Here is a 26599-nt window from a genome sequence, read left to right as displayed (position 1 = left end):
CTGATATCCTGTGAGCTGTCTATCATATCAATGTTTTCTGAGCCGCTGCCATTGCCTGCAGGCTCTATGATAGCTGCATGGTTGTTCCAGGTGACCTATTGTTTGGAGTCTTGTTTCCTGACCCTGAGTTAGCCATTCTGGGTGTCCTATATGGAAACATCCTTGGGGGAAATGTAACCCAGAAGAGGGGGCGGGGTTCTGTTGCCTGGTAGCAAGATCCTGGGAGAGGTCTTTAGGGATTCAGAGAGAAGATGGAACATCTGCTGCAGCAGCTAGGTGACTGTTGCATTTTGGGGCATGTACTCCTGTTCTGGAACATTCCGGATCTGCTTCTCTATAGTCCTCCATGGATTATTTCCCTCCGGGATATTCAACAGCCCCTGTGTGTCATTCATTGTGCTTACTGCTGAGTGGAGGTGAGGATCTAGGGCTGTGGTTTAGTCCCGAGGCTTGACACTGTGTCTCCTCCTGGAACAACAGGCTCTTCCAGTAACCTGCAGTTCAAGGCTGAGCGGATTAAGATCCCATTAACACCAAGATATCCCCGGTCTGTCATGGGCTCTGACAGAGGTAAGAACTGGGCATTCCCTCCTGTGCCTGCTGCCCCTGGGTCTCCTTCTAGTCATTTCTGTGGGCTACTGAAAGATGACTGAGCCTAGCCCTCACCTGTTGCTGTGGGGACAGTAGGCAATGTGGAGACCTTCATCAGAGCCCCGGTCACAGGATGAGACCCACACAGCTTGTGTCTAGATGGCAGAGCCAGTCACGTGCACCCCTTCTCTCTTGGCAGGCTCACTCTCACATTCTGAATGTAGCACTCCTCCCCGGTCCCCGCTGAACATCGACACCCTGTCCTCCTGCAGCCAGCCTCAGACCACAGCCTCCACTTTACCCAGGATTGCGGTCAACCCCTCTTCCCATGGGGAGCGGAGGAAGGACAGGTGAGTGTAATGGACATCTGTGCCTGGGGTATCCCGGGGCACTCCATTTCTGCTCTGGTGATGGGGTAGTCCAGAGTGTCTGAGGCCTACTGTAGAAACAGTGGGTGCTGGAGACCCAGCAGGAACAGAGCAAGGTGGTCTCTTTCCCCAAAGCAGTGACTAAGCAAGATGCTGGAGATGGTCTGGTGGCGACAGCAATCTGGAAGGCCTTGCTGCTTAGCTGCTTGCCAGGCCCGTTTACAGTGCCGCCCGCTCAAGAGTCTCAGTTGCATGAGCGGTCCTACAATTAAGTCTGTTTCACAGCAGTGGGCTGGAGCTGTGTGGATGCAAACAGTGACTGCACTGAACGGGGCTCATTCTTATCTCTTGGTCTTTGGCCCCCACGTGTAGTTTGCTGTATCTTTGGTTCTTTTGCCCTGCCCCAAAGTTTATTTTATTTTACTTTTTTTGGAGAAATGAAATGTGCACAGGGAAGTTGATCTCTGTGAATTGCAAGATAGCCAAGTAAAAGTCTGTCTTACTACATAGTAAGACCCTGTCGCAAACAAACAAACAAACAAAAAAACAAGAAAAAATTATATAAATAAATAAAGCAGGTCATACTTGATTTGAAAATCTCAACTTGTGAGAAAAGTATTACCCCAAGAGCCCAGGGGAACAGGTGTATGGAACCCCTGGGCCCTGTCCCAAGGCATCAGGACCTAGGGCAGTCAGTGTTCAGGGTCCTTTGTGACAGGCACACATGAGAATGTAGAGGGATTTGCTTAGCTCGAGCTCTGGCTTTTCCAAATGTGTGTCTTCAGAAGTATAAAGGGCCTTGTCACATGTGTGATGCACCCATCATCAGCACCCTGGTTTGGGAGAAAGCCAGGTAGTGTGAGTGATTCCTACCCTGCCAGGGCTCCCAGTAAAGTCAGAGATGAGTGATGGGAAGATGGAAGAAGTAGACAGCCGCAGCTCTCCCTTCAGATGCCATTGCTCACAGTCTTTGTGAGGCCTCTGTCAAAATCTGCCCATGCATAGATAAAACAGCTTAGTTAGGGTTTCATTCTTGTGAAGAGACACCATGACCAAGACAACTCTTATAAATATAAAAGCAAGCATTTAATTGGGGCTGGCTTACGGTTTCGGAGGTTTAGACCATCATCATCATGGTGGGGTGCTGGAGGAACTGAGAATTCTATACCTTGATCCAAAGGCAGCCAGGAGGAGACTCTGTTCCACAACTGGGCAGAACTTGAGCACTAGGAAACCTCAAAGCCGGCCTGCACAGTGACATACACTTATACCAACAAGCCACACCTCCTAATAGTGCTATGTCCCATGGGCCAAACAATAGATTTAAACTACCACACTGGCATACTTGAATAAAAACAAACCCACTGACATAAACATGCATAATAGGTCACTAGGAGTTTCTCCTACCCAGTTTCTCTGTCTTTTCATGTCAGGAAACCCTGATTCATAGGGTCATTTGGAAGTTTCTTGGATGTGTGTGTCTGTCTGTCTGTCTGTCTGTCTTTCTGTCTGTGTCTGCCTATGTGTGTGTATGTATCCATGTGTGTGTCTGTGAGTTTGTCTATGTATATGTCTATGTGTCTGTGTCTATGTCTCTGTGTGTGTCTATCTGTCTGTCTGTCTGTGTCTGGCTATGTGTGTGTGTCTGTGAGTTTGTCTCTGTATATGTCTGTGTGTCTACGTCTGTGTCTGTGTCTGTGTGTGTGTGTGTGTGTTGAGGTATGTGTACATGAGTGCAGGTGTTCCCTTGGAGGTCAGAAGAGGGTATCAGATCCTGTGACATTGGAGTTACTGGTGGTTGTGAATGGCCCAACATGACTGCTGACCACTGAATCAGGTCCTGAAAGAGCAATACACATTATTAAGAGTGAAGGTAATCTCTCCAGCCCCAGCATCTTAGCTTTATTGTGACATTATTAGATTTGGTCACCCACATTTTTGTTTTTTGTTTTTTTTTAAAGACAGGGTTTCTCTGTGTAGCCCTGGCTGTCTTGGAACTCACTCTGTACACCAGTCTGCCCTCAACCTCAAGTGCTGGGACTAAAGGCATACAGCACCACACTTTTACAAGCTAAACACACTATGTTAATGTGGACAGAGGGAACTGTAGTCATTGGATGAGGATGAACTTTTCATGGAAACTAGCCCTGCTTCCTCCTTGGCGTGAGTCTACTGCTCCAGCTTTTTAGGCTGGGCTCTGAGGATGGTCTTTAGATGGTTGTCTGTTTAGGGTCCTTGTAACTACCTGGCACCCTAATACATGAGCAATGGCAGAACTGACTGCAGAGCCAGAAGGTCGAAGAAAGACCAGTGGAGGGCGGGCTTGGGAAGGAAAACTACCTGGCAGGGTGTCAGTATAATGTAAGAAGAATTTCATGGGAGCATGGGACGGTGAGATGGCTCAGCAGATAAAGGCATTTGTTGCCAGGCCTGGCGACCTGAGTTTGATCCTCTGAACCTACCTGGTAGAAGGCGAGAACTGACCCCTCCCCCATCACAAAAATTGTCCTCTTATCCCTGTATATGCACATGGCATGCACATGTGTGCATGTACACACCTACACACAAATAAATATAAAGAGAAAATATGTTTTTTTTTTTAACTTAGGGGAGAAAAGTATTTTACTCTCTGCTATTCCGAGACACAGCTGTGGGCACCCAGACTGAGCTTTCTGTGCTTGTTCTGTTTGGCTCGAGGTAGTGACAGGCCCGTTTCAACCTGGAACTTTCCATGGGGTGTAGAGGGTAATCCCCCTTCCTCAGCCTTTGATGGAGCTGCAGCGAGGGGGGAGCTTGGCAGAATCCTGGGTCTTCTGTCTGTTCAAGTGTGTGGTCCCGCCCAGAGCACCCCTTCTGTCCTAACCTTTACCAATCAATGTGTCTCTTCCACCACAGAATCCTTCTGAGGCTGCCCGTGGCCGTTAGACCCAGGTCCTCCTCGCTGAGGAGTCTGAGGTTGGCCTGACATGAGGTTCTCACACCCCTTCATGCCCTTGGATATGGGAGGTGGCTCCCCGGCTAGTAAATGCATGGATGCATCCTTGCTCCAGTGTCCCTTAGCCGTCTTCTCATGGCTTAAAGTGGCTTCATTTTCATCCTAGGGACCCATAAGTATAAGAGCTGACTCTTCCTATCATTTTGGGGGGAGAGATTGTAACTGCAGAGCCATTATGTTTCCCCAGTGGGTGTCTTCAAAACCTCCTCCATGGGATATGCACAGTGCATATCCTGACAGGATCTTTTCATCAACTAAAAATATGTGTGTATCTGTGTGTGTGTGTGTGTGTGTGTGTATGTGTGTTATAGTTCACATGAACCATTCTCTGTCTTTTCTGTTTGTTTTGATGTGCTGTGTTTGTATTGCATGCAGTTTCAGGAAAGCTGCTTTGCCATTTTCTATCATTATCAGAACACCTGAACTCCAAGCCATCCTCCACGCTGCGGACTGCATGCTGCATCTCGGCCTCCCCGCTCTACTGCGTTAGGTCTGAGTCACTGAAGCCTTTGGTTCTTTTCCCTAGGCCTTTTGTGGAAGAGCCACGCCACGTGAAGGTGCAGAAGGGTTCAGAGCCTCTGGGCATCTCCATCGTGAGTGGAGAAAAGGGTGGTATCTATGTCTCCAAGGTGACCATGGGGAGCATCGCTCATCAAGCTGGCCTTGAGTATGGGGACCAGTTACTTGAGGTAAGAGGGTGTGCTCCTTCCTTCCTTCCTTCCTTTCTCCCTACAAAGCAATGTTCCCACACCCATGTTTACTGCCTCAATCATTGATTCTACCCTGGGCATCTTCCTAGTTCAATGGCATAAACCTGAGGAGTGCCACCGAGCAGCAGGCCCGGCTCATCATCGGACAGCAGTGTGACACTATCACCATCCTGGCCCAGTACAACCCACACATTCACCAGCTCAACAGCCACTCCCGCTCCAGGTCAGCTTCCCAGGGGGCTGTGGTCCAGGCTGGGGGTGGAGACATGGGTACAATGGGTGATTACTTACCTGATGCCAGTTCCAAGTTTTTGAGATTCTTCTAGTAAGGGAAGATGATTCACCTCGAATTTGGATCAAGAGGTATCCAGAGACAGGGTCCTGAAACATTAGAGTATCAACAGCTGAGGTCTGGGGGCAGGGGTAGCTGTGGTAACCAAAAGCTGAACTCCTGGTTGACTCTATGTGTGAAGAAACACTGGACACCTGCCTGTACCTGCCCCTAAACTGTGGGTCCCAGGGTAGGTGACAGGAGGTTGTCCTAATGCAGAGCCACCATGCATGGATTGGCAGAGAATAAAAGCAGACGAGAAGAGAAAGTGGCTTTGCGTGTCCTCCAGATTGGATCCCTTTGGAGAGGGTCCCTCATTGGAGTCAGGCCGAGCCTGTGGGGCCTGTGGTAAAGTTCAGACTCTGTGTCTGTCTTTCCAGGACTCAGTGCGTGAAGCCAGATTTCCTAGTCACAGTCTAGGCCTGTTGCCAGTACAGGAAGGGTGGCTCTGGCTGCGTGTGTATATCACATTCCTGTTTTTCACCCCCAGCTCTCACCTGGACCCAGCTGCTACCCCTCACTCTACTTTCCAGGGCAGCAGTGCTGCGACCCCAGAACACCCCTCTGTCATCGACCCGCTGATGGAACAGGATGAAGGTCCTGGCACTCCCCCAGCCAAGCATAGTGCCTCCAGCACCAGGTCAGCATAGGCACGCTGAGTGTCTGTTTGACCTCCAGCTCTAGTAAGACAGAGCCACACCAGGCCTGTCCTTTCCCTTCCTCCCTTCCTCCTTCCCCTTCTCTCCCTCTTCTGTCTGTCTTTCCTTCTTCCATTCTGTTTCCAGACATCCCACCTTTATCATCCAGGAATGCCCTAGGGCTCTGGCCAGCAGGGGCACTGTTGGTGTATGGCCAGGCCCTGGTGAGGGTGGTGAGCTGTGAGATGAGTTCTGTGGCTGCCAGAGTTGTCAGCTGGGTATGGACATTTCCTGTGAGCAGCTGGGTCTCTTGGATAAGCAAGGGAACAGAATGGTATCAGGAGGAGAGGATTTTTATGGGAGCATGTGTTAACCCAGTGTCATGCAGATTGAGGCAGCTCTGCCTGGGGACACTCCTACTGGAACTTCATTTTAGGCAGATTGTCACCAGGGCTGGGCTCTACTTTTATATCCTATTCAGGGTGTCCATGGGTATCTGGCTTCCTCACTGTGTTCCCAGACTCACCTGTATCTCTTCAGTTCCTGAGGGTGAGAACCCTGCTTGAGTTGTTGTAGAAACTGCTCAGGTGTGTCACCGAGTGAGCTGACTGTAAACAGGGGGGCCAAGGCAGGCAAGCTCAGTCCAGGAAGGCATGTCTCCTAAGGCACTGAGGGACAGCTGGGCCAGAAGCATGGTGCTCTGTCCCCTACTGGCTTTCTTGTCTTCTCTCTGAATGGTTTGTTGCCCTCTTCCTTTTGTCTCTCACATTGCTACCCTCAGCCTCCGATCCTGTAGCGACTCAACAGAAGAGAGCCTGTGACCAACTCACCCTTTGGCTCTCAGGAAGCCCAGACCTGCGAAGCAAGCAGGCAGGGCATTGGCCGTGACTTTCTTCCCTCAGTCTGCCCCTCTCCTTGTATGCATTAAGGACTTCATTTTTCTTCCCAAAAGGAGCGTGGGAGATACCAACAAGAAGACCCCTGACCCCCGCATTGTTTTCATCAAGAAATCCCAGCTGGATCTGGGGGTGCACTTGTGTGGTGGGAACCTGCACGGAGTGTTTGTGGCTGAAGTGGAAGATGACAGTCCTGCCAAGGGTCCTGATGGCCTCGTCCCAGGAGACCTCATCCTTGAGGTAAGTTCTTCCACTGTGTGTGCCAGGCCATGCTCATGTGTTGTCAGCTTGTGTCCTTTCACATGACACAGGATATGGAATATGGAATTCCCCTTTACCCAGCAACTTGTCAAGGGAGGTTATTCGTGTTCTAAACGATGGGTGCTACCAAGCCCTCCCTAGGCAGTGAGGTGAGCCACCAAGGCACCCCAAGGGCTCAGCTTTGGCTCTGATCGGGGACAGCCATAGGAAGTGCCAGTCTCATGAGCCATATGTCTCTGAGGTGACTGGTTTGGCTCTTTCTCACTCTCAGGGTCTCCCATCCCCTGGGGGAGATGGCCTATAGGTGGCTGTCTTAGTTAGAGTTAATATACATATATATACATACATACATACATACATACATACATACATATATTTGCTGTGATGAAACACCATGGCCAAAGCAACGTTGGGAGGAAAGGATTTATTTCAGCTTCCCCTTCCAGGTCACAGTCCATCACTGAGGGGAGTCAGGGCAGAACTCAAACAGGACAGCAACCTGGAGGTAGGAGCTGAAGCAGAGACTATGGAGGAGTGCTGCCTACTGGCTTGTTCTCTGTGGCCTGCACAGCCTGCTTTCTTATAGAGCCCAAGTCCAGCAGCCCAGGGGTGGCCTCACCCACAGTGCACAGTGGGCTGTACCTTTCCACATCAATCACTGAGTAAGAAAATGCTCTATAGGTTTGCCTACATCCCAATCCTATGGAGTTATTTCCCCAGTCGGTGCTCCCTCCCTTCAGATGACTCCAGCTTATGTCATCTTTACATAAAAATGTCCAGCACAGTGCCACAGATACAGTTTCTTAAGCAGGAAGTAAAGGTCACCACTGCTAGGTGATTCCATTGGCTCTAGTAGCCATGAAGTCATATAGGGCAGGGGCACTGGGGAGGCCCGTGGCAGGGAAGCAGGCAGAGTCTCAGACCAGGCACCGTTCTGCAACCTTCTGAGAACCCAAGCGATCCCTGCCACTGTCTGTCTGACCCTGGTTCCCTGTCCCTGGTCAGTATGGCAGCCTGGACATGCGCGGCAGGACAGTGGAGGACGTCTATGTGGAGATGCTGAAGCCTAAGGGTAGCCTTCGCCTGAAGGTGCAGTACCGTCATGAGGAGTTCACCAGGGTCAAGGGCCTGCCGGGAGACAGCTTCTACATCAGGTGCCAGCATGGGTTAGGGCCAAGGGAGGGGCTCTCTGTGGAAAGTTCATAGGGTGACTGGATGCCCTAGATCGCTTGTCCCCAAGGCCCAGGCTCAGGCCATCATTAGCATTGCTTTTATCTATATGAGATGCTTCCTCCTCCTCCTCCTCCTCCTCCTCCTCCTCCTCCTCCTTCTCTTCCTCCCCCCCCCCCTTCTTCTTTTTGGTGGGGAGGGATTAAGAATACAGGGATTTTGAGACCTGAAGCCTCTTACCTTGTGGGTTGTGTTCCTCCTGCAATCTCCCCTGAGTCTCTCAGATCCCTCTGCAGTATGCATAGATCCCAGGTGCCCATGGTGCCTGTAAGTCATGTGGGTGTCATGATGTGGGATGGTATCAGACTCCTGTCATGTCCCCCACAACCTGAGACCATGGAGTCCATAAAAACTTGCATGAGTGATACTCTTCTCGCTCTGCAGGTGGGAAGTGACATGTTTTCCATCCTAGGGAGGGAACAGTTTGCAGGAAGCAGTGACTTCAACTTCAGAAACAGGCAGATAGAAAATGTCTGTTTGAAAAGACATCTTAGAAGAAGTCTTTCCCCAGTGGGGATGAGCTCTTAGCATCAGGAAAGGAAAGAGGATAACTCTATCCTGCTCTGTATGTATGTGAGGGGCCCCTTCGGGATGCCCCCAAATCCTTTCTTCCTGATATCTGGAGACAACAGAGACAGCTGCCTCAAAAGGCAAGAGTGTGGTATGGCGTCTTCAACCTGTGTCCTCTGTTCAATTGTCCAGGGCCCTATATGACCGTCTGGCAGAGGTGGAGCCTGAACTGAGTTTTAAGAAAGATGACATCCTGTACGTGGATGATACGTTGCCCCAGGGCGTGTTTGGGTCCTGGATGGCCTGGCAGCTGGATGAGAATGCCCAGAAGATCCAGCGTGGGCAGATTCCCAGCAAATACGTGTAAGTCTTCTCCATCTCTAGGCGGGGACCACAGTGTGGAGTGGGACCTGCCTCACAGGGTGACACTCGCCTGAGCTGCTGGGAAACTGATTCCTTGGGAGCTGCAGCTGCAGCACATGTGGCCCAGAAAGCTGCTCTTCGAAGTAGGCAGTTTACAGAGGCGCCACGGCGAATCAGGATGCATAATCTCTTCTTCTAAACAGCCATGAAGCTATAATTCTTATAGCAGATGAGTCCATCCAAGTGACTGATACAGGGGCCTGTATGTTCACAAGATACGTGCAATCATCTCCACCGTTATTTGATTTACTTATAGGCAGGCAGGCACGCACGCATGCATGCACGCACGCACGTGCGTTTGGATAGGGTCTCATGTATCCTCAGGTTGACGTAAGACTTGCTATGTAGACAAGGTGACCTTGGGCTGATTCTCCTGCCTCCATCTCGTGAGTGTTCAAACCATAGGCATTGTACCACTACACTCAGTTTATGTGGTACCTTGAACATGCTAGGCAAGCACTAGATCACAATTCCAGTTAGTCCAGAATTAATCTTAAAGCATGTTCATTACCTCTGAAAGAAACCCAATTAACTATTATGCTGTGTTACCCTGTGACTGTTTTTGATTGCTGTAACAAAATATTTGAGGCTGAGAAATTCACAAGAAAAAGAGGTTTGTTTTGGTCCTGGAGGCTGAGAGCATGAAGTCAGGTGGCCTCATCTGTTCAGCATCTGGTGAAGCCCTTTAGGCCACGTCACAATATGGTAGGGGAGCAAAAGGAAGGAAGAGCTCCTATAGCAAAACAGGAAGTGTCTTAGTGTTCTATTGCTGTGAAGAAGCACCATGACCACATCAAGTCTTATAAAAGCAAGCATTGAATTGGGGCTGGCTTACAGTTTTAGAGGTTTAGTCCGTTGTTGTGGTTGTGGTAAGACAATGGTGCTGGAGAAGTAGCTGAGAGTTCTATAAAGGAGAGAGAGACTCTGAGACTAGCTTTGGCTTTTGAAACCAACAAAGCCACACCTCCTACCACTCCCTGATGACCAAGCATTCAAATCTATGAGTCTCTGGGGGCCGGTCTTATTTAAACCACTGCAACAATCACTACTACAAAGCCAGGGTAGCTCTTTCTTTAACAGTGTACTATTGGAGGACATAACTGATCCTTTCTGAGGGTAGAGACCCAATCAATCTCCATTACACAGTCTCTTAGAGAAACCTCGGTACTCCAGCTCAGTACTGCTACTCTGGGGATCGAGTCTCCTGCAGCATGTGGACCCAAATCTAAATCACAGCACACTACTGCTTCTGCCCCAGCCCTAAGCCATTCATCTGCACTTAGAATCTGTAGGTGTCCCTTTAGGCGCTTCATGCAAATACAGTCACATGCACACAGTCCAACTGTAGTGTCTGTACCTCTCATGCCCGGAAGCACAGCTAGCAGTGTCACTGGCCCCCACTGCTGCCTTGAGCTCTCTGAAGCTGAACCCTGAACTTTTTGTTGCCATGGTGATGCCTGAGAGCCCCGAGGCACTGGAAAGGCCGGTAGTTGGGGAGGGCTGAGAGTGTGGCTGGGGGAACCTAGCTTCCTCCTCCCCATGGTCCTCCCAGCATTGTCATTCTCTGTGGCTGCAGGATGGACCAAGAGTTCTCCCGGAGGCTCAGCATGTCCGAGGTCAAGGATGACAACACAGCCAAGACGCTGTCAGCAGCTGCACGCCGTTCTTTCTTCCGAAGGAAACATAAACATAAACGCAGTGGGTCCAAAGATGGCAAGGACCTGCTCGCCCTGGACACCTTTTCCAACGACTCCATTCCTCTCTTTGAAGGCAAGTGCTGGGCTCATTTCAATGGACTCCGGGGGTGCGGGTGGTGGGGTATCAAAGCTTCACCATGAGACTTCACATAGCTTACATGCCTTTTGGTACTCATTTGTGGGTCTCCCTGCTCCCGTTGGCTGGTTTGGTGCACAAGGGAAAAGGGAGCAGATGTTAAGCTGGGGCTTTGGAAGCCCTGTGAGTACATACTGTGAATGAGCACACTGGGACCAGCTATCAGGGTGCAGATCAACTTTATTTAGGGTGATTCAAGGCTTATAAAGTTTTGGGTGACTGAGGGTAGGAACATCCAGGATGGTCAAAGGTCATTTGCTGGAGGCTTAATGTCCCTAACATACCTCATTAGCATGGGGAAGCTTTTCAGCAATCTCAGGTGTTGACCGAACAGGTTTTATCAGGAGAAAGAAAATCGATCCTGTTAGATTATTGGAGGCTACGTGACATTCCTCAGGCAGAGGCATATGTGTGTGTGTGTGTGGGGGGGGGGGGGACCGCTTAGAATTCCCCAGACAAGGTCAGTGAAGGAGAAGCCCTGCTAATGAAGGGAGTCTCCCATATTGTGCCAAGCCCAGGGGCTTTCCTGTCATGGTGGACCTTAAGTAGCAGTTTTCCCAAACTCATCTGTAGGTGGATATTGCGGCTAGTAGGAAGGTCCTGAGAGTCTGCAAGTGCAGCGTGTGACTTTAATCCTCAAGGTCTCTTCTTGGCCACCATATTTATTTGTACCTCCAGCCCTGTTTCAGAAGGGAGAAAGGCAAGGCAAATGTGGCAAGGGTTAGGAGGCTGGAGAGATGGCTCATTACGTAAAAGTGCTTGCTGTGCGGGCTTAAGGACCCAGTTCAGATTCACACAGTAAAAGCCAGGAGTGGCATGTCTGTGATCCCAGCACTGGGAACTGAGAAAGACTGAGGGGGCTCATGGCCAACCAGCCTAGCTGAAACAGGAAACTCTGAGGTCAGCGTCAGTGGGTGTGGTTTCTGCGCCATGCATGTTTCCTCTGGCTCATGCTGTTCACTGCTCGGCCTTTCTTGCTTCATTCATGTATCCATCAGTGATTTTTGACTAGATCCTTCCCAGTAGGATGCTGAGCTAGGCTAGAGCTGTGTGGACTAGGAATGTTAGAGGCTTTTCTGGCTGATGGCCCATGTAGGAGGAGGCCATTGGTCCTGAGAGGCAAGGGTTAGGTCCCTGTCATCAACACGGCCCCATGGCTGGGTGTGGTGTGTTCACCATCCTGGACAGACAGGGTGTGGGGCCACTGGGCAGTGGACTATGGGAATGGGTTTCTTATTTCCTCCCTCCTTCTTTCCTTCCTTCTCATCTTTCAGATGAAAATCCTGCCAGGCATGGTAGCACATATCTTTAATCTCAGCACTTGGAAGGCAGAGGCAGGTAGACTTCAGAGTTCAAGGATGGCCTGGTCTACATAAAAAATAGCCAGGTCAGCTGGGGCTACATAGTGAGACACTGTCTCAAAAGAAACAAAAAAAATTAAGCCCGGTGACTGTTCCCTGTTACCATCAGGCCAGCTGGGTAGACACAGCCCCTGGGGAGTCCTAGTCGTCTCTCAGTTTCTGTACAACCTATAGCTTTAGTGTGGGGTTGTATGCATATAAGTGTTATATATATAATGTTTAAGCATACACAAAAAGCTTATTTTTTGGTGATATTGTTGGTTCCGCTTTGCCTTTTACCTCGAAAGCCTGAAACACGATCGATCCCTACATGAACAGAGCAATTTGCCCTGTGTTACTGTGAGGTTTCTCTTGTGGTTCTTAACCAGGCCCACTTGCCTGCCCTCTTCTTTCTTTTGGGCTATGCTCTTGGGCACTCACTTCTTTATTCCACGGGCACCATCTTACATGTGCTCAGTGAGGGGCTGGTGGGTGTGGTGGGTGTGTCCGTATCAGTTCTATGGAAGTTCTGCACTACTTATTAAAAAAAAATCTTATATTTATTTTGTATGTGTGTGAGTGTTTTACCCGAATGTACATATGTGCACCACGTGTGTGACATTGCCTGCAGAGACCAGAAGTGGGTGTGAGATCTCCCCGGGGGCTGGAGTTATAGATGTTTTTGAGTCACCATGTGGGTGCCAAGAACCTGGAAGGACACCTGTGCTAGTAACCACTGAGCCATCTCTCCAGCCTCGCCACTCATTTTGAAACTGCTTTTAGCACCGGATGCCTTCTGGATTGTTCTGTTTTCCTGCAATGTCCCTTCTGTCACTGAAAAAAAACCTCCCTGTCTTATTTCCAGTGGTGTGCCCTTTGGAAAATCTGTAATGTGTGATGCTGTCTTTTCCAATCCCATTTCCTGTTGCTTGGTCTCCACCCACTCTTTTCTGGCCACCGGAGTTCATACTTTGAACTTCTTTGTAGTATTGTTTACTGTTCCTGGGGTAGGGCAGAGTGATGTGGGGTGGGGCAGGGTAGGGCAGGCTGGGCTGGCTGGGGTAGGGTAGGGTAGGGTGCTTTTATTTCACTTTCTGTGGCAGGTGGTGTTTTAACATGTTGTATCAGAGAATGCCCTGGAAGGACATGAACGTGAGCAAAGCACAAATCTTCCATTACTGTGTAATCAGGACTTGTAAAGTGTCCCTGTGGCCTACTCTGTCTTTTCTTTGTGATTGCCTCTTCCCTGTTCCCTTGTCTGTCCTTCCACTCTACTTTGGGAATAATAAAGTATTTCTATTGCCTTGCCAGTTTTCAGTTTGTAGTCTTTTGGGAATTTGAGTGGCCTTCACCACCTACCTCTGACTGATGGCCCAGGGCATCTCGTGGGCTGGTTCTTAAGAAGTCTGAAGCGCTAGCCCTGTCACCTCCACTCACCAGCACCCCAGCTTCCATACCATTCCTGTTGTCCCCTCAGTCCTCTTCACCTCTCTTCCCGCCCACTGTCTGTCTGTCTGTCTGTCTGTCTGTCCATCTGATCTTGTCATCTTTCTGCTTCCCTTCAACACTTCTTAGGAATGCTTAGTATACTCGGGGATGCATTTTCTCCATTTTGTCCAGCAATGCTTTATCACTTTCCCCTTCTATATAGAATCTTAGGTTGGTGTTCACAGCCACACTGGTATGTCAGGAAGTTGGTACCAAGCCTCCACTAGATGGCCACATCTATAGGTGTCCTGGGAGCTCATGAGTCACTTGTATGGGATTTGCATATGGCCTAAGTTCATCTCTCACATACTTGACTGTCTCTAGGTTAGTTAGAACACCTGACTTCAATATTTCTATCTCCAGTTGATTGAATCTGTGAACTCAAAACTATTAATACAAAGGGTGGACTGCGTTTTATTTAAGAACTTTTAATTCCCATTCTTAAAGCTAGAAGGGACGGCTCAGTGTGTAAAGAGGCTTGCTGAGCAAGTCTGGAGACTTGAGTTTGATTCTCTGATCTCATATAAAGGTGAAAGGAAAGGATTGACTCTGTAAATGTTTCTTCAGACCGTCACACGTGGCATGCATGCCTACGCTCACAGATGGCATGCACAAGTCAAAAAATGCTGTTCAAGGCTGGGAAGATCGTTCCACGAGTAAAGCAAGCGCTTTTACCTGGCAAGTGTTGAGGGCCAGAGTTCAGATCCCCAACACTTACATAAATGCTGTGGGAGAGCTAGCAAGGAAGACAGCCTGTGTCAGCTTCTAGTGTGCTTGTATGTGCGTGCGCACACACACACATACACACACGTGCACACACACACAAAATACAAGGGGGATATTTTTATGGCTGCTGTAAAAAAAAATCACTATAGTTTAAAACAGTGAATATTCATTCTGAAAGCCAGATGTCCAAGACCAGTGCCACAGATCAAAGTTAAGGTGCCAGCAGACACCACAGTCCTGCAGAGCTCTGAAGGACGGTCTGTTCCTAACCTCTGTTTGCTCTGGGCACATCACTGTTGTCTTGAAACCTCTTTCTGCTTCTTCTTCTCCCCTTCTCCCCTGTGTCTGCCTCAAAATTCTATGTTCTGATGGGGACATCTGTGGTGGCATTTAAGGTTCTCCCAGACAACTCAAGAGAACTTTTCCTCTCCAGAAAAGGCAATAGTCATAGATTGTTGGGACCAAGAAGTTTATCACTTTCCCCTTCTATATAGAATCTTAGGTTGGTGTTCACAGCCACACTGTGGTATGTCAGGAAGTTGGTACCAAGCCAACTTCCAGCTCTCAGACCTACCAGATGATGTTTCTATGAGTGTGGCCACTACTGTTTTTATGCTTAGGGTAACATCCCCTAGGCCAAGTGGGTTTGGGCATTGTCTCTGATCCTGGCATCAGGCCTTGTTCTGCTGCCCAGGTGTGCTTACCTTCGTGTTCTGAGTCTACAGCTTAATGTTAGAGAACGTTCTAAGCCATCGTTTGCTTCTATGGCATCTTAGTTCTCTGACCAGATCTTGTTGGTCTTGAGTCTCCTGCATGCTTTGCATGCCCTCTTTCTCTCATTGCTCAGCCAGCTGGGCTCCTTCCCATTGACTTTGTCCTGTGCTCTGTCTGGCTCATCCATGCTGACCAATGTCTTAATTTCAGAAACTGCCTTATTGAGTGCCAGAGTTTCCATTTGATCTTTTTTTTTTTTTTTTTTTTTCGAGACAGGGTTTCTCTGTGTAGCCCTGGCTGTCCTGGAACTCACTTTGTAGACCAGGCTGGTGTCAAACTCAGAAATCCGCCTGCCTCTGCCTCCCGAGTGCTGGAATTAAAGGCCTGTGCCACCACGCCCGGCTCCATTTGATCATTTGTAATAGGCTCTTGTTCTCCTGCCAAGGCTGCCCAGATCTTGTCTATCATAATAAAACTCTCTACCTGTGAGGATTGTCTGTCCTGACGGGGCGACTCTCAGTCATCTTTGCTGTGCTCCATCCTGCTTCTGTCTTGCTTTAAAAACGTGCCTGGAAATTGTCAGTTGAACTGTCAAGAACAGGGAATGTTAAGTCTGAGAGTTAAGTCTTCCAGCAGCACCTCAGGAGCCAGCACTGGTGGCCGCCTAGGTCCAAGGAGAGGCTGGGCTGACCTCGGGCTGGACTGCAGCTTCTGTGCTGTGTGCAGTTCACCCTGATACCTGGAGCTGGCACCTGGGGCTCAGCCCCTCTGCTCTGCGGTTTTGTATTTTTCTTACACATTTCCCTTCTCGTTTCTTAGAGCTATGGAGTTTGGCAGATGCTTCCAGGGACACCACTGATTTAGACTTAGAGTTTTAATTTCTAAATTTTCTTTGTATTTATTTGTAAGTGGGAGATATAGGTACCTCTATCCATGCACACACATGGTATGCACGCCCTCCCCCTACACACACACACGTCCGAGCGAGCACCACACATGTCCACTCCCTCACACATGGCATACGTTCCCCCGTCCCACACACAGTCATTTCATGTACAATTAGAAAAATGCTGTACAAGGAGCTGGAGAAATTGTTTCATGAGTAAAGCATGCATGGTGTGTGCACATGCGTGTTTATGGTTGAGCATGCACTAAAAAGAGGCCAGAGAAGTCTATAATCTTTATTTCTTCGAGACAAGGTCTCTTGCCGAACCAGGAGCTAGGCTGGCAGCTGTCTTATCTCTGTCCCTACATGGCTGGGGTTCCAGCCAGGTAGCCATGACTTTTTACGTGGGTGGGGATTTGAGTTCAGGAGCTCGAGTTTGCATAGTCAGCTTCCCAGACTCCAGCTCTCGTCCCTCCCTTTCCACTGCAGCTCTGGCTCTCTCTTCAGGTTGTGGCTGCTGTGAATACCCTAAATTCCAGTTTTGTCTCACTTGCTATGGATCTATCCTGCACACTCGCCTGAGCTCCACTGTCGGACAGCAGCTCTCTGCCCAGCTTTACATTTTACTTGTGCATGGAATAGTGCAGAGTCCTCAAGAGAGGGCCAGGACTCCCTGTGATGCCTTCCAGAAACAATATGAGGGGGAGATGGAGCTACAAGCCATTCATGGTATCTTGTCATTCTTGTTGGATGTTAGCAACATATAACACACACACACACACACACACACGGCAGGGAATTTTTTTCTCAATCTATAAATACCAGCCTACAGTAATAACTGTCATTTGGAAAGACATACTTCCGATGTAATGGCAGCATCTGAGGAGGCTAGCATGGAGGATTACATCAACAATATTGGTTATATCTGTGTTTCTAGTTATTTAAAAGGAAAGTGCATGGGCATTCCAAGGTCACGGATGTAGACTACAGACTAATTGGTCCCCAGGTCAAGAAGCACTGTATAGAAACTTGTGTAATGCATCCCTATGGGCGAGCACATAGATGGGCATTTTCAGGCAAGACAGACGGCATTCACTCCCTTTGTTCTGCCCGTGGGGTTGATCTCTGCACATGGGTGTCTGTATTTCCAGGTAGCTGTGTCACTGCCTTCTATCTGTAGCGTCCCAACCGAGGTGTGCGGACCCCACAGAGTCCTGGCCTCCCTACATCTACCTGTCAGTCACCTTGGGCCCTCATTCAGCCTGTTCTTCCTGCCCCCATCTTAAGCCTGGCCTCATCCAGTCTGAGCTACGTCTCCCTAGCACGCCCCTAACTTCTCACTCTCACACCTGGAATCTTCATACAGCATCTATCTGGGTATCAGGTGTTGCTGCCTTGGGACCCCAGTTAGCGTGAGCTTCCAAAGGGCAGAGGCCAGACACTTGTATCTTTTTGTGTTTCTGAGAAGCCAGTGTACTGCATCTGGGAGTCTCTAGGAAGGCAGCTGCCTGACCATCTCTTCCTGTGAGAACTTTGTGCATCTGAGGGTGAGGTTCCCATTGTATTAACTAGGAAGATTGCCTGATCACTAAAGCTAAACTGGAGCAGCAGCGGAAGCCTCACAGGAGGCTCATCCTTCTGCAGCATACAGGCTGAGCTGGTGGGCATCCAGGGGGAGTGGCCCTGTGGTCAACACCCAGGGCCCTTCTGTCTTCTGTCTGTATGGGTAGAGCTGGCTCAGAGCACCACCTCTTCTGATCCAAGGGCAGGGGCCAACGATGTACCTCATCTCCCCTGTCCTTCTTGTCCATGTCCTATGGCTTCCAAGCCTTGGTGTAGTGGGCATGGGATAATTGAGGAAGACCTGGAGTAGAACGAAGGGTAAGATGATTGGACATCAGTTGTTTCCAGTGTCCTCAGAGGCAGAGAGACTCATGTAGACTCTTGACTGACTCCATAGCGGTCATGTTCTGGTGTGTCTGAGATGTAGAACTCATCCTGATGAAGCCAGACAAGCTGGCTACTATCCCTGGCCTAGTTCTGAGAGATGAAGAAGACAGACATGCCCAAGGTAAGTAAGGTCAGGTGGGCCGATGTAGATGAACAAGCTCAGGGCATGGCTGCCCAGTTCTGCTTTCTTCTGTCCAGACTGGGCTCATGACACTGTCCCCCGTCTCTCTTAGACTCAGTGAGCCTGGCCTATCAGCGGGTCCAGAAAGTGGACTGTACCTCTCTTCGGCCTGTTCTCATCCTGGGACCTTTACTGGATGTGGTGAAAGAGATGCTGGTGAATGAGGCACCTGGCAAGTTCTGCAGATGCCCACTTGGTAAGGGATGCCCTGTGCCCACTAGGTGTGTCTGTCCCTATTTATCTACCTTTCTGGCCATGCAGAGTAATTGGCATACAGAGTCTAAGGGTTTTCCTGATGCGTACAGACCCACCTGTGGCCCTCTGTTCTCTCCAAGAAAGCAGATAGTAGTTTGGGTCTCTATGCTGATGATCAGTTGTGCTGTCTGCATTACCCAGCACCTTGACTTCTGCGTCTTACCATACAGAGGTGATGAAGGCTTCCCAGCAAGCCATTGAGCGGGGTGTCAAAGACTGCCTGTTTGTGGACTACAAGCGAAGGAGTGGCCATTTTGATGTTACCACTGTAGCTTCAATAAAGGAGATCACAGAAAAGGTACCTAGGCCTTTGGCCTAAGGGCTGAGCTCCTCTGGTATCTGGAACCCTCTGCCCTGGCTTTAAAGCCCTGGCTAGCTCACCTGTCTAGACCTTCTGCTCTTGGTCTCATCCTCCTGAATACTATGAGTCTCTGCCTTCATCACTAACACAGCTCCCTGAGAAGCACCGAGGTGTCAGCAGCACTGTAGGTATATACAGCTCTGCTTTCTGAGGGCTGCCGAGGAGAGCTTTAAACTCTGGGAAGGCCTTCTAAGACCATTCTTAGATGGGTCCTGAACACATGGATACAGAGAGCCACCCACCCAGTCCCTGACCCCACAAAGGCCAAGAGTGTCTCTTGATGCCTTTGACATCCTGGAGTCCGTATGCCGTAGGGACTGAGTTAGCTGCAAGGTGTGCTAGCAAAGTAGACACTCCTAGCTCCTCCTCAGGCCTCTGGCCTTTTACCTTCCTTCACCAGCTACTTCTCTGGTCTGCAGTTCCCTCTTCCACAGACAGTGTGAGCTGCCCATTAGTTTTCTGATGTGGACAGGCTTCAGTTAGGAACCGTCCCTCAGTGGGGAGAGCTACATGCAGGCTTTCTTAGGCTGCCCCCCTTCCTGGACGCTGAGGAGCTCCTGGGTACATTTCTGTTATAGCCCTACAAAGCCTTGTGTCCCCCTCCTCCACCACAGGTCCCCATTCTTGTTCAGTGGAACAGATTTGTGAGGCCAGGGTAGGGTGGGGCTCCAAGTCCACATTGAGGTGTGGACTTGCCGACCAGTTCCTACTTAGACCTCAGCAGCCATCAGTGGGTGGGGAGAGAGAGAGATTCCCCCAGTGGATTCTCCCTTCCTGGCTTAAGTGGTCTTCCAGAAACCTTGCTTATGCTCTCTGGTATTTTTGAGTGTAGAGGAAGATAGAGTTGAGTCCCTCCTGGGGGAGGGGCGGGGGGTGGGTGGGTAGAGGATAGTCCCCTTCCCCGCTGTGCGTATTCACTCTCTGCCCCTGTCCTTCAGAACCGACACTGTCTTCTGGACATCGCCCCGCATGCCATCGAGAGGCTGCACCACATGCACATCTACCCCATTGTCATCTTCATCCGCTACAAGAGCGCCAAGCACATCAAGTGGGTGTCTGGGCCTGCAGGCTCCCTGCTGGGGGTGGGCCCAATGCTGGGACGATGACAGCACTCCCCTCAGAACCAGAACCTGTTAGCCAGGCTGTGCACCTCCTTCCTGTTTGTGCACAACCACACTTCCAGAGCCCCCTTTCTTTCCTCTCAGCATGTGGTGCAGAAGGTCAGAGGAACTGTGTAGCCTGAGCTAAGTCCAGCTCAGCTGCACTCACTGAGGCCTCTCTCTGCTTGGCATTTCTGTGCTGGTGAGCTCCTGGCGCCAGTGTTGGGAGCCAGCTAGTGTGTCTGCCAGCTTTGATTATATCCTGGATACCGAGGTGCCCAGACTCCCCGTCAGTCCACAGTTCCCTATACAGCCTAGAGGCTGCTCATTTAGGGGAACGCTCCCTAAATCCTCTGCCCTACCTAACCAATACCGGCCTTCACGGAGGCGCCTGACACCCTGGACCAAGGAAGAGGGGAACCAGGGGTAGGTCCAAGACTCATCCTAGTTCCCTGTCTACCCCTGCAGGGAACAGAGAGACCCTGTCTACCTGAGGGACAAGGTGACACAGAGGCATTCCAAAGAGCAATTCGAAACAGCACAGAAGATCGATCAGGAGTACAGCAGGTACTTTACAGGTAAGGGTGTGGGCCCAGCCAGCCAGGAGCTGGGGCTTTTCCTCAAGTGACATTCATTCCTAAGAATGACAGCAGCGCAGCTTTTGCAGACAGGCTGGGCTAAGCTGCCCCATACCCTTCATTACATAGACATTCAGCCCAAAGGCCCAGGCCAGGGTCAGAGCTATTCCAGGTGGCAGCAGCTTTTGGGCATGGTCTGACCACAACATGCAGTAGGAGCCAACTCAGCACAAACACCCAGCAACATAATCACGGTGACCCCAGACAGGTTGGGAACGCAAGAGCCCAGATGGACCAGCAGTGTAGGGTTCAGGTCTAGTTGAATACTTCCAGAGGCCCTAGCCTTGTCTCATTTTCATTTCTAGCTTATCACAGACCAAATGAAAAAGAGAAATGTTTAAAAAAAAAAAAAAAAAGCCCAAACTACATATACTGATCTGTTTTTAAATTAGGTTAAAGAGAAACAAAATGACATAAACTCTGTTACTTTCTGAATGTACCTGGCCCTCTCAGCGTTTGTCCACTGTGCCTTGGAGTAGCACTAGCCTGCCAACTAGGTCCTCACTCACCTTTACTCTGTCCCTTGCCACCTGTCCCCTCTACCTCCTCACATGCCCCCAGGCTGCTGCTTCAGTCCTCAGTACAGGGCATGCCAGCCTCTGCCTCCCCTGCCCAGGCACTGTGATAGGCAGTTTGTGAGCCGTCAACTGCATTCAGGTGACTGGGGTCTCTCCTTTGCCCAGTTTCCTGCTGAAAGCAGGAGTCATGTCAGGGAAAGTCAAAAGGCCCGCAGACAAGCAAGCAGGAGAGAGCAGGCTGTGCCCATTTCCCTTAGTGGTGGGGACCATCTTACGACGAGCTGACCTAATCTGCTTGTGTTTGCTTTGCTTCTCTGTAGGGGTTGTCCAGGGTGGAGCCCTGTCCAGCATTTGCACTCAGATCCTGGCCATGGTCAGTCAAGAGCAAAGTAAAGTCCTGTGGATCCCTGCTTGCCCACCCTAGCAGAAAGCTCTGCCAGAGGCACCTCCATGAGTGGACGGTGCGGACAGCTGGCGGCTCTTTTCCAGTCAGTAGAAGTCTGTCTGTCTGTCTATGGACAAGTTGGGAAGGACCCAGAACCAGGACTCCAGGAACACTTCCTTCGTTGGACGGAGAGCCACAAAGATTTGGGCCCAGCTGGTGGACAGCACTACTCATATGTGCGCTTTAAAACAAAAAAAGCAGAAACACAAAAGACTTGACCATCCCATAGCCAGCCCAGCAGAGGTGCTGCTGTGCCCAGGACCTTCCTGATCACAAGTTTACAAGCCTTTTCTAAGTATCTGGTTGTCTATGTTTACTTGAATGGCTCCACGTCGGTGCCCAGCCCCTGACCCCGCCCCGTTCCTCCCTGTTGGTTTGATGTTACTGTCTTGGGCAGGACAATTCTGGAATCTCATGCGGTAGTGGGATGCTTAGCTACAGGAGGTTTCTGTCAGTGGGACCAGAGCTTTGACAGACTTCCTGCTTCTTGGTGGCCCCTCCCCTGGAAGACATAACAACTGCGGGTGCTCAGACCACTGTTGGTACCAGAACCAGTGCCTTGGTGGGGCCATCTTGCCACGGCAGCACTCCCTCACTGGAAAGGCAGCTTTGGCGTTCTTGCAGATTCACCTCTCGGCCTTTCTCCTGCCTCCTTGGCCTCTTGTTTCTTCCCCAGCTGCAGTTTATATTTAAGCATCACAGTTTAGTCAGTCCTAGACTTCCTCTGCAGGGGTCATGGGTGTGCCATTGCTTCCCCATAGGCTCTGAGATGCTAGGCCTGCGGCAGCCTTTGTCAGTGCAAGGTTGCAAGGTAACCCTTACTCTGGCATTGATGTAACAGCTCTTTCTGGCATAAAACTATTCATGTCACAGACTTTGAAATGAGAGCTTCTAGTGGGTACAATGGTCAGACTCATAAGAAGAAAACCTGGGAGCTTTTTCATCTTGATTACAACATTCTCAGCTTGATTCCACAAGGATATCCCCATTCTTTGTTAGGTTTTCTGGTTTTGTTTTTCAATCTATTTTTCAACCCCCACCCCCTCCCCTCACCGCACTTCTGATGCCTGACCTATCTGCTAAAGAGCTGATTCAGTCCCTTCTTCAACTGTGTGTCCTGTTAATAGGTACTGTACTGGGTTCTGTGTGTCATTGGGGTAGTACCTATATTTTAATACTGTTCCTAACATTTCATTTTACTAGCAAGAAATCTTTGATTTCATTTTATTCTTTGTAACTCTAGACATTAGATTGTAGTTTGGCTATTATTGACATTTTTTTTTAAAAAGGGATATATTTTCTTGCACAGCTGTTTAAGGGGTGAGAGAGAGACAGTTGCAGCCCTCAAGGCTGTTCTGTGCCTTACAGGCACGCATTTTCTAGCTCAGACAACTGAGGAAAAAACTGCAGCCCACGCTCAAGGTCTTACTCTGCGCAGTTACAGGACAGGGGCTATTTCCCTGGTCATAGGCCCTGTTCGGTGTTCAGCGAGGAGGCAGGTATGGATCTGACAGGTGGGACATGCTGTACTAAAATGTTACTTTGTATCAAAAACAAAACAGACTTCAGTTCAACAAATAAAGGTCAGTTTGTGTAATCCCTGTGTGTAGACCCTGGTGGAGGCAGCTCCTCCTTCTGCTCACCCTGTTTGTAGCGTCTTCTCTCTCCTGGCCTTTGTTTATTCCAGAACCAGGCCTCTGCAGCTCTGGGACTGGAAGCCTTGCATAGCTGCTCTCCACTGGGACCCATGAGTGCCAGAGCCACTGTCCTCGGGCTGATGAACGAGGTTCACTGACAATCCGTAGTTTCTTACCTGATGCACCCACCTCTGCTGACTCCTCTTGTGCCCTGCCATCTGTCTGCCTAGTGGTGCACTGGGGGACCATTGAAGTGTGACCAGCCCCTCAGGTCCTCATGTTCAAGCCCCCACGTGTCAAGCTGTGCTATGAGAAGCAAGGAGGAAGGAACATTTTTTTTTGGGGGGGGGGCCCAGAGTGTCCACATTTGGTGTGCTATATGAAGCTTCAGGTTGGAAATGTCCTACCTGGCTTGGGACCCTGTTGTAAAAAAAAACCTCAGAGCATCACCTTGTGACACTCAGAACCACAGGGGCCCAGAAGCAGCCTGCAGAGGAGGCAGGTCCCAGGGGCTGCAGAACTGGGGGAGCAGATGGAGAGGCATAGCCTGTGGTTACAAGGAGGCAGGGCTCAGGCCTAGATACAACCTGCCTCTACTACTCGTGTTTGTGTATATCATTCGTATGTGTGTGTATGCGTGCTGCATGTATTCACGAGCATGCTTGCCTGTGGGTGTGGATGTGAAGGTCAGAGGTCAGCATCCAGAGTCTTCTGTTATCATTCTCTCCTTATTTTTTCCCCTTTGAGACAGAGCCTCTCATTGAACCTGGGGCTTACTGTTATATCCACTTTTATAGCTCTGGGGTTATAGATTTACATTACCACCTCTGGCTCTTTTTTATTTTAAAGATTTATCTATTATTATATGTAAGTATACTGTAGCTGTCTTTAGACACACCAGAAGAGGGCATCAGATCTCATTATGGATGAGTTGTAAGCCACCATGTGGTTGCTGGGATTTCAACTCAGGACCTTTGGAAGAGCAGTCGGTGCTCTTGCTCGCTGAGCCATCTCTCCAGCCCTATTTTTATTTTTTTAACATGGATACTGGGATCTGAATCTGGTTCTTATGCTTGCACAGCAAGCACTTTACCTGCTGAGCCATCTCCCCAGCTCTTCTCTGCCCCTTCTGTTTGTGGAGGCTCAGAGAGAATGCTCTGCCAAAGCCCCATGCCAGTGTGGTGGTCAGACCAATGTGGGCAGTCTTGGTGTGAATGACTCCCACATTCCTTCCTGATCCCACAAGTTCCCCTATGGCGTTATCCACAGCCTGCAGAGCTGTGGCACTTGAAGGATGGGCTAGGCTTGCCCTGTCTTGGCCAGATGCTCACATCCACAAGGGCCTACTTTTACCTCCTAGGAACCCAGACCTTGCATTTAATTATTATCAAACACAAACTAGCAGTCCCCTCTTCTAACACCATGACATCTACTTCTCTGTGCTCTTGTTTGTCCTAGATTTACAGATAGCTCGGGTTACTTTTCCCTTTTACAGCAGAAGGTCATTTGTGTCCTTGAGACCACAGACTGGTTTCTAAAGGCATGGAGGACCAGCAGGGCAGCCCCAGGGTGCTATACTGCAAGCAGCCATGAGAGGGGGCATGTGAGCTTTCAAGGTTTGTACCACTGGGTTTGGCCACAGCCACATGGTTTTGTGCCCACTGTGGCATTGCATGAAGTCCCTCAGATCATTCTGAAAAGGCCAAGCTGACATGATGGTATCCCAAGACTTAGTGTTTGTACCCAATGAGACTGAAACATGGATGGCCTCTCTATTGATTACTTTGCTTCTGGTGAACAAAAACCTGGCAGAAAGCAGTGTCAAGAGGGTTTACTCTGGCTTACAGCTGGGGATCATTCGGTGAATCATGGTGGGAAGGTGTGGCAGCTGGAGCAGGAGATTAGCTACTTATATCACCTCTGCATTTGGGAAGGGAAGGGGCAAGAGGGATGGGAAGGGGAGGGAAGAGGAAGAGGAGGGGAGGGAAAGAGGAATCGTTTAGGAAGTGGAGCTATGCTATAAAGCACCAAAGCTCACTTCCCAGTAACCCAGCCCCCCTGGCAAGGCTGCATCTCTTAAAGGTTCCAGAGCCTTCCCAAGCAATGCTACCATCTGGAGACCAAGTGCTAAACGCATGAACTTCTGGGGCAACATTTCATACCCAAACTACAACCTTTAGGGCCACTTCCCAGGACATCCTTCAGGATTCTGTGATGCAGGTAAGGAGATAGTTCAGGATGGATTGATGCTTGAGGTTAGTGAAGGCTTGCAGGAAGTGACACTATGAGGATAGAGGACAGTCAAGGCCTGGGAGCTGGAACCTAGGAGGTGTGGAGCCTGGACCTTTCTTCTAGGCTAAGAGCAAGTTTTAAAACAGTCAGCAAAGCTTGTGGGAGGGGGGTTGTTCTGGTAGCTTAAGTGGCTACCTCCTTTGAAATTGGCAGCTCCAGAGGCCCATCTGGGACATATATGTCAAGGATGTGAACAGGAAAATGTACTGCATGAAGGCCACAGGGACAGCACTGAAGGAACGATCCTTAGAAAGGGCAGGCCTCCAGAGGTAGGAGCATGGGTAGGCGAGGTCACTACATCCTGCCATTAACTGTCGGGTGTCTTCACCTTTTGTAGTCCTTTGATCTACCTATCCTTCATATCTATCTATCCATCTAACCATCTATGTATCCATCTTTCATCTACCTATCTAAGGCATCTTCTTCCACTTTCATAATCCATCTGTATATTACTATTATCTGTCCGTCAATCCTTGCACACACATGTAAAAATGTAAATGTAGATTTCACATATGAAAGAAGATGCTCTTTCCAAGTCTGGCTTATGTTTTGTGACATGTCACCTCTTGTCCATCCACTTTCTTGCAAATGTCATAGTTTCACTCTTCCTTTTTTTTTTTTTTTTTAAACACTCAAATAAAAGTGCACTGTGTGTGGGATGGGGCATATTTTCTTGACTCATTCCTCTGTTGGTGGGCATCTAGGCTGGTTACAATTCTGGGCTACTGTGAATTGTGCAACAAATATCTCTGTGATACACTAACTCACCAATCTTTTGGCTCTCTACCCAGGAGCACAATAGCTTGAACATGTGGTAGTTATGTTTTCTGTTCTGAGAACCTTCACACCGATTTCCACAGTGGCTGCACTAGAGCGTGTAAGACATTCCTCTGTCCCAGCATTATTTGCTGTTTTCTTGATGACCCTTCTGACTAGAGTGAGACAAATTGTCATAATAGCTTTTATTTGCATTTTTTGTGGCTAAGCATGTTGAAGACGTTGAATACTATTTTCAACCATTTATTAGGCATTTATATTTATTCTTTTGAGAACAATCTATTTAGTTTATTAGCTCATTTATCAGATGATTTATTATTTTTGTACATATGTCAGATCTAGAGTTGGCAAGGGCTTTTTTCCATTTCATAGGCTCTCTTCACTCACTTGAGTAACTGTTTCCTTCTAAGTGGAGATTTAGAATTCCATGCATCCTCACTTGTTAATTCTTGGAGTCATTTTGCCCATGAAGAAAACTTGAAATGTTTTGCCCGCGTTCCTCCAG

At 49.3% G+C, this 26599-nt stretch overlaps 1 protein-coding gene across 6 annotated transcripts in view; it reads left to right on the top strand.

Moving 5' to 3' along the window:
* Positions 1-23516, top strand: part of LOC110309203 (disks large homolog 5) — a 120925-nt gene extending 97409 nt beyond the window's left edge. For 2 of the 6 annotated variants that reach the window (XM_021181701.2, XM_029469073.2), the window contains exons 19-32: positions 481-570; positions 791-941; positions 4481-4643; positions 4754-4887; positions 5486-5635; positions 6586-6769; positions 7796-7944; positions 8723-8893; positions 10530-10723; positions 18124-18267; positions 18497-18624; positions 19626-19735; positions 20256-20365; positions 21264-23514. In XM_021181701.2, the coding sequence (XP_021037360.1) occupies positions 481-570; positions 791-941; positions 4481-4643; positions 4754-4887; positions 5486-5635; positions 6586-6769; positions 7796-7944; positions 8723-8893; positions 10530-10723; positions 18124-18267; positions 18497-18624; positions 19626-19735; positions 20256-20365; positions 21264-21367 (1982 nt within the window). In that variant the 3' untranslated portion in view covers positions 21368-23514. Of the gene's footprint in view, positions 1-480; positions 571-790; positions 942-4480; positions 4644-4753; positions 4888-5485; positions 5636-6585; positions 6770-7795; positions 7945-8722; positions 8894-10529; positions 10724-18123; positions 18268-18496; positions 18625-19625; positions 19736-20255; positions 20366-21263 lie in introns of all 6 variants that reach the window. The other 4 variants (XM_029469074.2, XM_085828426.1, XM_085828425.1 and 1 more) reach the window with 4 other exon arrangements.
* The last annotated feature ends 3083 nt before the right edge of the window (positions 23517-26599 follow it).

This window comes from Mus caroli, unplaced genomic scaffold (assembly GCF_978045245.1).
Source record: "Mus caroli unplaced genomic scaffold, Mus_caroli_1 scaffold_12, whole genome shotgun sequence".
Lineage (NCBI taxonomy): Eukaryota > Metazoa > Chordata > Mammalia > Rodentia > Muridae > Mus > Mus caroli.
The sequence above is the reverse complement of the archived record's forward strand: the minus strand, read 5'-3'. Positions and strand labels throughout refer to the sequence as shown.